This window comes from Galleria mellonella, unplaced genomic scaffold (assembly GCF_026898425.1).
Source record: "Galleria mellonella isolate WM207_F2 unplaced genomic scaffold, CSIRO_AGI_GalMel_v1 utg132, whole genome shotgun sequence".
Classification (NCBI taxonomy): domain Eukaryota; kingdom Metazoa; phylum Arthropoda; class Insecta; order Lepidoptera; family Pyralidae; genus Galleria; species Galleria mellonella.
In genome coordinates, this window is record NW_026441989.1 from 4,514,904 (window position 1) to 4,528,017 (window position 13,114).

Genomic DNA, 13,114 nt, shown 5'->3' on the forward strand with positions numbered 1-13,114 from the left:
GTTCAAGAGGGAACAATAGAGTGAATAATGAGAATACATCTGTATTTATAATTGATTTATTCATAAATCAATAGTATTCACCCAGAATTAAAATAGTTCATTATATAAAATTAAAATATATTAATACATTAATATGTAAACAATAGTTATAATACTTAATTCTAGTAACAGGTATAAAATATGGCACTTAAACTTAAAAAGACTACAATTACTTAAGTGTTTACTGGGAATTTGTAAATGGGTTACTAGTACATTATAGTATGTTTAGTTACATGTACCTGACAATCATAGCATAGCTTTAGAATAAATAGTAACACTGCAATTATTGCTTAGCTAACATGCAATAATTTGTTACTTTCTAATGCCTAACCAACAGTTTTCAGTAAAAATATTATTATAAAATATTGGGTATGTAATTTTATGATATTTAATAGGTAATGATTGCAGTATTTTTCAGGTAATTTTAAGTAGGTAAAAAGATACAAATAATATAAAATGTATAATAAGGTTAAATTAATTCTTATAAAATAATATGGCACTTAGTTACAATAGACTAGGTTACCTATTTGTTTGTTGAGAACAATATTACCAAATACAATATTGTACTACTAGTACAATCCTGAAATACTATTTTGTTTTAAAATACAGTAGCAGTCGAGTAGAATTGTATTTGTTATGAAGTATAAATAAATACAATAGGTATTTGCAATTTAAGTTAGGCATGATATTAGAAATTATCAATGATACAAATTGAGTCTCATCACCAATGGGGCTCGGCACTATTATTATATTAAAGATACTAACTGCGAATCTCTGATGGGTCTTAATTTTAATATTCTATTTTTATATAATATTTTCAAATGAAAATGCAATTAATCAACTACCAATGCCCATTTTCAATACTTTTGATTTGAGGGTCAAAAGTGTTCATGTAATATATACAACATATAAGTAATTCATAATGTGAACATATCCAATAGATTAAGTAAAAATTTGTATGATGGCACAGGAAGATTGGATGATTAATGTGATCTAGGAGTTAACACGTTAAACTAGAATAAAATTGCTACAATTTATACTGTAGCTTTGTTATGTACAATTATCAATGCACCAAGTAAATTATTGGAGTCTAGTTTGTGAAATGTCATCATTGTGATTATTTCCTTGATAGAACAATTTAAGAAGTTCTTTTTCATGATTATCACGTTTTAAGTAATTAATTACATCACTATTTTCAATAAAAGCATCTGTATTTACTAATGAGGTATATATTTCCTTATTGTGCAGCATATCATCGTCATCAGGAATTAAGGCTAAATATGTAGCAGTCGATTTAGCAGCTTTTTCAAAATCATTTAAATGATAATAACTTATTTGTAAATAGTTGAGTATCTCTGCCAAGAAATGAACACCTGAATCATATTCTATTGACTTTAGTTTATCTTGGCAATTTTGCTGGCACTGTAAGTAAGATGCTACATAATTAGATATAATTTCAATAAATTCTGAGGACCACTCATGTGTTGGTTGGTGTTCACATTCCAGTCTACAGTTTTCTTCCCAAATCATATAGTTTATTATGGCCTCTTCCAAATTGTTAACAGTCTTATTCCAGATGTTTTTCCTATAAAATTCTAAAGCTTTGTCAAATAACACAAGAAAAGTTTCTTTTTCTAAATCAACTACTTCTTCTTCTTTAACATCTGGTTTATTTAGATACTTCTCCAAATTTTGTCTCATTTCAATATCATTAGGATGTAAAGTTAAAAAGGTAACAGCCGCTGATGCAGCTCTTTGTAAATTGTGAGTTTGATAATAACATAAGTGTAAGTACTCATATGGTATTCTATTCTGCATGTGGTATAACGTGGTATCAGAAATATCATTGTTTAAATGATTATTTCTAAATCTTTTTTCTTGACACAAATGTAAACAATTTCGTCTATTGAAAAGTACCTCATATGTTTTTAAATCTTCATTTGGACCATTTGAAAAAGGTTTATAATTGTAATATTTAGTTTTGCATGATAGTCTACAGTTGATAGTTATCGATTTGTAAAGTTTATACAAATGCAAGGATTCTTCAAGCCATTGTGAACATTCTGTCCAATGTTCCTTTTTGTAAGCTTGTATTCCTTTTTTATAGGTTTCTTCAACTGAATACAGTGTATGACTTTCAATGGATATTATCATAAAAATGCTAAGTAAAACAATATATATAGACATGGCTAGAACACAGAAGTTAATAACAGTACTATTGTTAATGTTGATAAATCCGCAGCCAATCTGTGGCTAATATATTGTTTTAAGAATTGTAATTTTATTATATTACCTATTAAAAATCATTCTGAGAAATCATAAGATAGATACATTTTTTAGAGACTAATCTTTGGAGTTAACTTAGAGAGCAAGTAAACACTTTTATAAGTTATTCTCAATCAAAAAGTATATAACCAATTTTTAATGTAAAATAAAATAAAATTAAATCAAATATATAAATATGAATAGATATAAGAATTAAGAATGAATTGTGAAAAAAAAAAGAAATATAGACAAAATTACGACATTTTTTTCTTTTTTTTTTTTTTTTACATGTGTAGCTCTGGATACAATTCCTTTTTGCCTGGTTGCCAGGTGTGATTTATGATTATTACCAAATGGTAAATATTTTTTCCTGAAATCTATTTCGTTTTGCTACGAACCGCAAAATAAACGAAAAACAAAAAATAGTTCGCGCTTTCGTATGTTTCTAATTTCAGCTTCCTTATTTTATCCTATCTTCTTTTTTTTGCTGTTTTCGTTAATATATTTTGACGGTATACGTCATAATATTTATAGAGAAAATAAATTTACCCAAATTTATCAAAAAGTACCAAATATGGTAACATTATCTATGACAAACAATAATGTAAATTAGGTAGAATAGTTTTTTAAATACCTTAGAACGGGATAACAGAATTCGCGCGGTGAATTAAATATTGGACAAAATAAGGCTTTTTTTCTATATCTACCATGTTTTTTGTATGATTCTGTTATAATGTATATTAGAAATTGAATTCATATTGGTACTTACAATAAAAATTTCGTTGTGACATTAAAATAAACTTTTAGAGACATTTTTTGAGAAATGGTACCTATGAATTTTCCCTAATATAAAAACATAATAATATGTTAGAGTGAGATCATAGTAGGTACAAAAGTAGGTACAACCTAAAAACAAGGAATTACATAGAAGGAATGATAAAATAAAAACTGAATCATATGGTTGCCTCCTTTCTTCTTATAGAAATATAATTAGTAAAAAGAGGACAAAAGATACTACATAAACTGTGTCGAATATATAGTCTAGTAATATAAAAAAATATTGTAATTCCTTGTTCTTAGGGTATAGATTAAGGATTGTATCTACGGGTTTGGGAGTAGGGATTAAAACAAATGGCGGTACTTATGAACAATACAAAATTACAACATTAGAAAAATAAAATTCCAGACAATTTATCATATTGAAGACTAGGCAGCATAGTCTCCGACCTAAGCCTGTTCTACTACGGACCAAACGTATTAAAAAAAACAAAGGTACAATTTAATTATTTTTAAAGGTGAAAGGTATTTTTTTTTCAAAAGTAAATATTTACATTTGTGATAAAATTTTTTTGAAGGGACCAAATTGTTCTTATATATACATATGTAATTTAGCAATTTTTTATATGTAAATAATTTTACAATAAATCAAAACATTAAATTTATCCCCATAATTTAATTAATTAATCGATTATTGATGACCAGTGAATGAAACGCTTATGGTCGAAGCGATTATTAATTTGCTTACATTTTTGTTAGATTCTATTGAAATCATGGACGTAATATAACGTAACGGATTCTAAGATAGATTATAATATCACAGTATAAAATAAGAACTGTTTTTCCATTACACGGTGATTTATGCTTATATTTATTATTACATTTTTATTATAAAAAAGTAAAGTTTATGAATTCCAACGTTCAGGGTAATTTTCGGTACTACTAGTTTGATTTTGACAATTCTTTTACTGTTAGAAAGGTATATTATCCTGTAGTGTGTGCTCTTAGGAAAAACTATACAATCGCGCTTACATGAAATTGTTAAATAGACCAATTTAAAATTAATAATTAGTATTATTATAATATAATATAGTAACTATTTATTAATTATTTATATTAATAATTAATAAATAGTTCAATTTAAAATTTTAAAGAATTAGTGGACAGTTAAAGGCTGATATAATGATTCCTAGCGCAGTACTTTCATATACGCCAAAATACGAAGCGGGATTCCAGTAACATTATTACAGGGGTAAAGGGGTTGTTAGTATTGAGGTGTAATAGCCCCATTGCTAGCAATGAACCCTTTCAGGTCGACCTCCACGCGTTTCTCCCTGGAAACCATCATGGTTAATTCTTGTCAAATTTATCATGGTGGGCCAACTGCCCTGCATTTATCTATCATTTTCCACTGGTGCCTCATCGGTGTATACCGATAGCGCCGTCGGGGTTATTATTTTATTTTCACCCATTAAAAAAAGTAACATTATATAGGTACATACCTACTTTCTCGCCGAATAAGGATATTTACCTATATTTAGTTAAATGTCAAAATGAAATAATTTTGATTCTTTAATAATATACCATGAGTTATAATAATTCGGTTTTAATTGGAAATTGGAGCGAAGAAAGACTTAAAAATGAGGTACCACATTATTTCTATATAAATAATAAGCTTAGTTAAATAACAAAGTGATGTAGGCGTCTAATTTAGGTATGTAGGTAATATTCTTTTACGTATTAATATTGTTCATGAATCACACCTAATAAGTCAAATGTGAGTGGAAACTAAAGCGAAGAAGACCAAAATATATGCTAGATAACTATTAAAGTATAAATTCGGGACTAAAGCTTTTAACTTTTGATGCGTTGATTAAATTAGGTAGTTTTCGGGTTAACCATGTTGCATACCATACATCATTCAATCTTTTGTTATTCGACTTATCAACATAGTCACTTTAATGTTAAAGTGATGCAATGGATCTATATAGGTACTTTTCCATTACACATTATTGAATGTAGACGATCCACAAAATTCAGGCTCCAGGCACACTAATGCTATTCATGATTGGAGCAAAATGTTCGATTCTATTAGTAGCAACTTCTAGTAAAACTCTTCAAGAAGAATGCCCATGTTTGGCAATGGACAATTAACGGCTAATATAATGATGATAATAAGTCTAGAGACTGACATTTTAGATTCGGTAAATTATGAATAGTGTTTTTTTTTTACAGAAATTTTATTATAATTTACAGGCGGAGTTCAAACTTTTCTTGCGAAAACGTGACAGGCGCGAATTGGTGCTGCAAAGATCGCGAACACTGTTCAGTAATTTACTGAAAGAAGTTAGATTATTTCAGAATATTATTAAAAATAAGTTTAATACAGAGTTTCTTAACCGGTGGTTTGCGGACTGTATATGCGTTATGTGTGTTTTAATTATGGAATAAATATTAATATTAATATTCCCTTTATATTAATTTACATTTACTGTTTGGAGTCCAAATAGTTGGTGGTAAATGACAAACTAGAAATTTTGTCAAAAGTTCTTTCTCATTAAAAGGTTAAAAATCACTGTTTTAGTTGATAGGTAACATGGATGGTATTATTGCATTATTTAATGGTTACTCCAAGGGCTTCTGATCTCATCCAGTCTAGGTTTAAACTATGCTGCAAGTGTTTGTAGGTGTGTAAAAAAAGGACGTGAAATTAGTTATTTCACGTCCATTTTTAGTTAAGATACTCTTAATGAGAAACCAGATAAAGAATACTGGAAGTTGTAGAGAATACATGATTTTAAAAGTTTATTATGTATATGTTACACGATAAACAAACCGATTGAGGTGATTGTCTTTAAATCTTGATATATATGTATATATTATATTAAAGTACTAAATTTTTGGCATCTTTAGAAATTATATATTTTTAGATGGCTGGTTATTTAATACTATGTGATACTGGCTATTTAATAATAAATTTGGTGTATTAAATAGGCTTACACAAGATTGAGTGTTTAAGATAGTGTTAAACAAATAAAGAGAACAGAAGAAAATTAAGAACAATGTAAGAACGATGCACAACATTGTTCATGAATATAGTAGTGCTTGTAAAAAACTTGTAAAAATAATCATTATCAATAAACAAAAATACTTTTATTTACGTATATGTAGAACTAGTCTTTAGGAATGGCAACGTATAATGGGTATCATGGGCGACGCAGTTATACTCTGTTATGTCTATGCTACTATTCATGTTTATAGGCGACGGATACCACTCTCCATCAGGTAGGCCGTCAGCTTGTTTGTCATTTTAAGTTGTATAAAAAAACTAACTATAGCTATTAAGAAAACTTCACATTATTATATAATTAAACATGGTAGACAGAATTGCTATTATATAGAATAAATATAATAGCAACGTTTACACGAGTATTTATTGATAATTGTTGCAGAGGCCCCTTGCAATAAGTGGTACATTTGTGCTGTTCGGTTTTAATGTACAATTAGTGGCTTCTGATATGCCAGGTAATATTTATTTATTTATTTAATAAGGTTCACATACAACTTTTACATTTTACATGCAACTTAATAACACAAAAAATAATTTTGCCTAATGTAAAAGTCTTTTACAGGCGAACACCACATGCACTATTATAATATTTAATAAATTATTAACAATGACAATAAGATTATCTGAATAATAAGTAATATATATGTTCAATCATACTTTAGGAATTTCCCGTGTGGAGTTTTTTTGTGTAATGGTGGTGGTTTAATGTAACTCGTATGCGTTAATATGCTTTTCCTTCAAAACGTATGAATTTCTCCTTTTACTAAAAATTCCAGTGGAGGGGAATTTTCGAACTCGTATGAGTAGTTTTTTCATGGATCAAAATTAAATAGTATCTCTGCCTGTTCTATTGGTTTACGTTAGCAGGATACCAATTCGGGATAACAGGTAAGGATGATTACCAGGAATTAACTACGATGGCTTCTAGGGAGATCGTATGGAGGTCAAACTGACAGGAATATATACTGATGGCAGGAAATGGGGTCGAAATTTCAAACAGTTCCTTCCGGGTGAAAAGAAATTGTTAGTAATTGGGATTAGCAACAATATTGCTAGCAATAAACCCTATTAGGTCGACGTCATCGCGGTTCCTCCCGAAAACCATGTCCTAACTGACCTGCTTCATCTCGCCTATCATCCCTCACTGGTGCCCCGTCAGTATATACCGTCAGCGCGGGCGGGGTTACCATTCCATTATCACCCATTAAAAAAAAAAAACAGTCCCCTCCACGGTACGGATAGTTGTAGTAAAGCTATGCTATTTTATTTCTGTTATTGCACCTATGAAATAGTACTACTTCGGTTGATTTGCTTTTGTCTGTCCCATTGTTAGTTCTTAATTAGTATCTACATATATATTTTTAGTTGGTTGGTAGACCTGCCTGCACTATCTGTATACGTTAACGGGTCATCTGTGAGGAATGATAGGTGAGGATGTAAAAAAGTTAGTCGACCATCTTCAAAAATTAACCATAATGGTTTTCGGGGAGACCACGTGGAAGTCGACTCAATAAAGCATATTGTTTGGAATGGAGTCATTTAATGACTTTACTACTAAAAATGTTTTTTGTTTTTCTTTCTTTCCCCCCTAGTATGTAGTTACAATTACCATCTATGCATTACAGCTAAGTTTAAAAGCGAAACTGATAAGACACAATATGGGTTGGCACTATCGAGTCTTGTAAGCGAGAGGCAAGTGGACTACATGCAGAATATCAACGATGGATGCCTCATGACACTTTCACCAATTACAACTCCTTGTTGCCGAAACACTTTCGTTATACTCAGGTTATATACTATTTAAAATATTTTTATTATTATTAATATTATACAACTTAGAATAGTAAACAAGCCGACGGCCCATCTGATGGAAAGTGATAACCGTCGCCTATAGACATGTGTAGTACCATGGGCATTACAGAGTATACTGTTTCGCCCATGATACCCCTATGCGTTGCCATTCCTGAGAACTCGAGTGTTATTCCTCTGTATCCTGTAAATTTGTATAACAAAAAAATTTTTGTTCATGTTCAATTGTGATTAATTATTGTGTTAATGTTGTAGTACTGAAAATGAATCTATTCATGGAGAAAAAATGAACTTTGGTGACGAATTCTTGCTCAGAGCTGAAAATTATGGAGATCCGGATGTAAGCAAAACATTTGTTATATTATTGTACACTATTCATGTTACAGTTGAGGTTCTATAAATAAATTATATACTTTAATAATATTCATAGCAATATTTGTTTGCCGCCAAACAGATATATTGTTAAAGATTCCTTACATTGAAACTTTTTCTTTTGTAGATACCCTAGTATTATATAAAAAATAAAATATTTCTTGCTACCATTAATTTAGAGTAGATATAAAAAAAAAAATCTTTACATGATCAATTTTGCAAATCAGGTCCGGGTATTAAATGGTTACGGCCAGTGTATAGGAACCATTGTATTCTATAAATTATACACTTATGCAGGCACCTCCACTTTACGTCCGTTTCATGCCTGAGGCCACCCCCGGTCCACCAGATCATATGCCGATCCGGTTGAGTGCTACAAAAGACAGCAACTGTCGTTGGACCACTATGCCTCTATTACCAACTGATCGACTTGAGGGTCTTGGAAGTCCTGTGAAGGTTATACATTTTGAGAAACGTTGTTAGTGCATTGTTTTATTATCAAGCTGTGAGAATTCCTTTTTAAGTGACTACTTTAAGGAGAAAGATGTTGTTTTTTTAATTCCACCGTGTTTTTTTTATTTATATTACGATGAGATGTGAGTTCGGAATAGGTATGTTGTCATCGCTAATTCTGAATTGATTTTAATAATTATTTACTCTATATTAATTTTATTATCGTTTTTAATTATTATTGCGGCACAAAATTTTCATTTTGAATATCTCAGAATTAATAATTAATTTATCAATGAAATTTAGTACAGTAGTGTGTGAATCGCCTATTTTATACATTTTTAATACTGTGACGCAGTATAACATCATAGCTTACGTTACTGCCGTGTGATGAGTTCACCATAATCATAATATCCGATCGCATCCCAAACCAGGTCCCATATCCGGACTAAATCGCAGCCCCAGGCTATGATTAATAATGAATATGACCGATATAATATAAATAATTACAAGAGTAGGAAAGCCAATAATAACTGATATTAGTAGAGGCATAAAATATCTTGTCCATGAGGGAATATGTGTATATTATTGTGTTATATGAGCCCATGGTGCTATTCATGTTATGTTTATTTCAAGTGAGTTTAGTAGATTGAAGAATACACGTGTGTGTGTTTTATGTGCCAAATCTTTATTTATACTGTTGGAAATAGCTAAGAAGTTATAAACAGCCCATTAGATGGAAAGTAAACCGTAGTCTAAGGGTTTTATAAGTTGTCGTTCATGTTAAAGTACTATTTATTATCACCATATGATAGAGAAGTAAGATGTGCATTCTCGACATGGTCAGGGTGTTATATTCGGTGGAAAATTATAAATATAATCATACTATTGAAAACTTTTTGACGTGCCGTGCCTTATTTTGGTAAACTTTTTCATGGCAAGTCCAAAGAAAGATTTTGTAAAAGTCGTCTGCTTGGGTAACTTCACGGTGTGTTTCCGATTACGTCTTATGGCAGTGAATTTACAGTTATCATAACATCTTATTCTTCAGGAATGGCAATTTAAACGAAACAATGTATTCTGCTATATCCATGGTGTTGATCACTTCTATAAGCGACGGTTGCCGTTTTCTATCAGACGGACCATCAGCTTAATTACCATTTCGAATTGGACAAAAAAATCTCACGGGTAGTCGCTTTGATGGTTAAGAGTTTAGAGGTTACATTAGATCTCTTATGCTTTATTATTATTTTATTATTATTTCAGCCAATAACTGTCCACTGATGGACATAAACCTTCCCCATAAGGGGAGTTTTGTCCTTTTAAAGACGTTTTAAAAGGGACACTGCTGTCCATTCCTCGCCCTCCTTAGTCGCCTCTTATGCCACCCACGGGAAAGGAAAGGAACAATTAATGTAGAGCTTATTAATAATATTATAAATATGAAAGTTTGTAACGATGGATAAATGTATAATTGTCACTGTAATTTAATAAACAGGCAGGTTATTTATACTCGTATCATAACTTAGCACATATGATACTTTATATATTAATTCACGCGGGTGAAGCAGTGTGAATCAGTATATATTGCATATACTTAGCTATCAATATAGAATTTCCTTTATAAAACAGTTAAATCAATTATGATGACAATTATTACAAAATTATTATGAAACTAACAAAGGAGTAAGTTTTTTTCGACTGCAAGAAGAATATTTAGTGAAGATGTCGTGTAATATAATACTAAATATACAAGAAATTGAAAACCTGTCTTCGAAAGTCTCTTAAAAAGACAATTTATAAAATATTCCAAGTGTACATCATGTATTATTTATTATCAGAATATGATTTTTATATTGTAGAATTTTTTTAAACAATACGGTAATTTATTTTGAAAAATATATCCATTACTAAAGTTTCTTTTTATAGTATAAAAAAATATTTGCCGTGTGGCCCCGGCACAAAATGAGCCACTCCTTGCTTTCTTGCGGATGTCGTAAGAGACGACTAAGCAAATTTAAAGGTCGTGAGATGGGAAGCAGAGTTCTTTTTAAAACATCCCCAAAGCCTAACTGCGGTTGTCAACTCGCTTGCTGAGCGTGGCAACTACTGGCAAAACTGTCCTTTTGAGGGAGGTCTATGTTCAGCAGTGGATAGTTAACAGTTGATATGATAATTATTATTATTATTTATAGATACTTAAAAGATACCTCATTATTTTTTAGACTGGTGCCAAGGTCATTGTGAAAAACTGCGTTACTGATAAATGTTTGTGTGTTATGAATCAGAATTGGATGCAAACATTTTTTGGTCCGGTAAGATATATGTACATTATCTAATAATTTTATTGATAGTAAAATTTTATACATGAGCAAAAGGACAGAGAATAGAGAACTTTTAATAACCTGGCAGATATAAGTTACGTCTTCTATTCTATACTTATATAGCCATTTTTCAGGGCAGTTCATTTTAATCTTTTTGTTTTTTATAATACGAAGGTGCAAATAAGCATATGGTCCGTTTGATGGAAAACGGTCACTGTAGCCTATGGACGCCTGCAGCAGTAGGGGTGTCATATGCGTGTTGATGATATTGTACTTTGATCTAAACAAAGCAAAAGGAGTAGTAAAGAGCTATGGAGATAATAAAATTTATTTTAATGCATTTAATATTTCTATAAAATTTTTCATTAGTCACACATCAAATTGTAGGCGTGAAATACATTATTATTGTATATTAAATGGAATTCACAGATACACAAGAAAATATCAACAACGCATAAACCTACCTATTAAAGACTTACATATTTTTACTAACATTATATATAATAACATAATATTCTTATACTCTGTAAATACAATAATAATCCATCGCTGAATCAGTAAACGATAATCTATACAATTCTGAGTAAATATCACTTTGGCAAAAGCCTCGTGGTAATAAAGAGCCAGAGTAAACCAATAGCGTATGGCTTTTTATTATGAAAATTAAAAGCGATAAAGTTACAAAAAATATGTTATTATTATTTTTTATTAACAGCTTGTAGCTTTACCTTAATAATATATGCTCTCTAATATAAACTGTTTACCAATTCCTGTTGAAAAATACTTATGTAATTGTTGTACGAGTATGTATGAAAACCTTCACACTAAAATACAAAAAATATACTCATCGATATTTCTATATGGGTATGTAAAAAATGACAATATATAAATGGTACAGTAGAATCTCGATTATCCGAATCAAATAAAACCAAGGATATTCCATATAATCGAAAATATATATAATAATCAATTTCAAAGTGAAATTAAACAATAATGAAATTTTATTATTTTTTTACTATATAAAGGGTTTTACGTACGTCATTTATATTATACGATATAAAAAATCCAATTGATACAATACTATTTCTAAATTAGTAATGATTATTCTTCATTACTAATTTGGATAATCGAGATTCTACTGTATATGATGGTAGGTACATAAAAATAAATATATATTCACGACTATAATTCATAATGGTATAGTCAGAGGCATTTTTAGAAGATCGAATGGTACCGTTGTGATGATAGTGACATTCATAAGCTGACATTTCGATGAGCATATTAAAATTAACAAAACATGGTAGAGGGCAAGTCTGGTATTTGTTATTGTTAATATTAATTGAATTATTACAGGAATGTGGGGTCACTTGCCGCAACTATATAGATATTCATAAGAGGTACACTGCTGAGAATATTTTCACTTTGGTGAGTGACGTCGAAACGAAGACCAAGCAATAAGTGTTTTATAACAATTTTTACTTTTTGACGATTTTGATATTATAATTGTTTAAAATTATTAATAAATGTTATTTAGGCCGGATCCACACTATAATACCGGTCTCAGTTAATTCTCGGACTGATCACGGTATAGCCAGTAAAAACAGTTTGAAATTCATTGTGACTGGAATGGAATGGAATAGAACGGGACTGGACTGTAGTATACACAGGTTTTTTCTTACGTAATAATATTTTACCAGATCAAGATAGGAACAAGAACGATCAGAGACCGGCATTATAGTGCGGGTTCGACCTTCTTTTAATTTTAATTTTATTTTTATATTTTTTGGTATCTGTAATTTCTGGCTATTTATGTGATTGTATAGCACATATATTATTATTTGATTACATAAAAGGCTTCTTTAAATTTTGCTCTATAGTGTCTTTTATTTAAATTTAAAAATGATATTGGGGGACTGTAGATAAAGCTATATGCTCATACTAATTACTATTTATATCAACGAATAAGGATCGAATCTGGTATTCTCTGTCTACAACTGATATAATTTTA

At 30.0% G+C, this 13,114-nt stretch overlaps 2 protein-coding genes across 3 annotated transcripts; one reads left to right on the forward strand and one right to left on the reverse strand.

The window, feature by feature from the left end:
* Positions 1 to 40: 40 nt before the first annotated feature.
* On the reverse strand, positions 41 to 2,576 carry LOC113518234 (cartilage-associated protein-like). Its single transcript, XM_026903057.3, has one exon. The coding sequence runs from the start codon at positions 2,224 to 2,226 to the stop codon at positions 1,120 to 1,122; it is 1,107 nt and encodes a 368-aa protein (XP_026758858.1). The 5' UTR covers positions 2,227 to 2,576; the 3' UTR covers positions 41 to 1,119.
* Positions 2,577 to 4,635: 2,059 nt separating this feature from the next.
* Positions 4,636 to 12,980, forward strand: LOC113518477 (cilia- and flagella-associated protein 161). 2 transcript variants are annotated; one of them, XM_026903428.3, is made up of 8 exons: positions 4,636 to 4,726; positions 5,338 to 5,427; positions 6,534 to 6,606; positions 7,777 to 7,939; positions 8,216 to 8,300; positions 8,630 to 8,788; positions 11,008 to 11,097; positions 12,460 to 12,980. In XM_026903428.3, the coding sequence occupies exons 1-8, from the start codon at positions 4,667 to 4,669 to the stop codon at positions 12,562 to 12,564; spliced, it is 825 nt and encodes a 274-aa protein (XP_026759229.1). In that variant the 5' UTR covers positions 4,636 to 4,666; the 3' UTR covers positions 12,565 to 12,980. The 2 variants fall into 2 exon arrangements, with proteins under 2 accessions (XP_026759229.1, XP_031769107.1); XM_031913247.2 differs by lacking the exon at positions 8,630 to 8,788.
* The last annotated feature ends 134 nt before the right edge of the window (positions 12,981 to 13,114 follow it).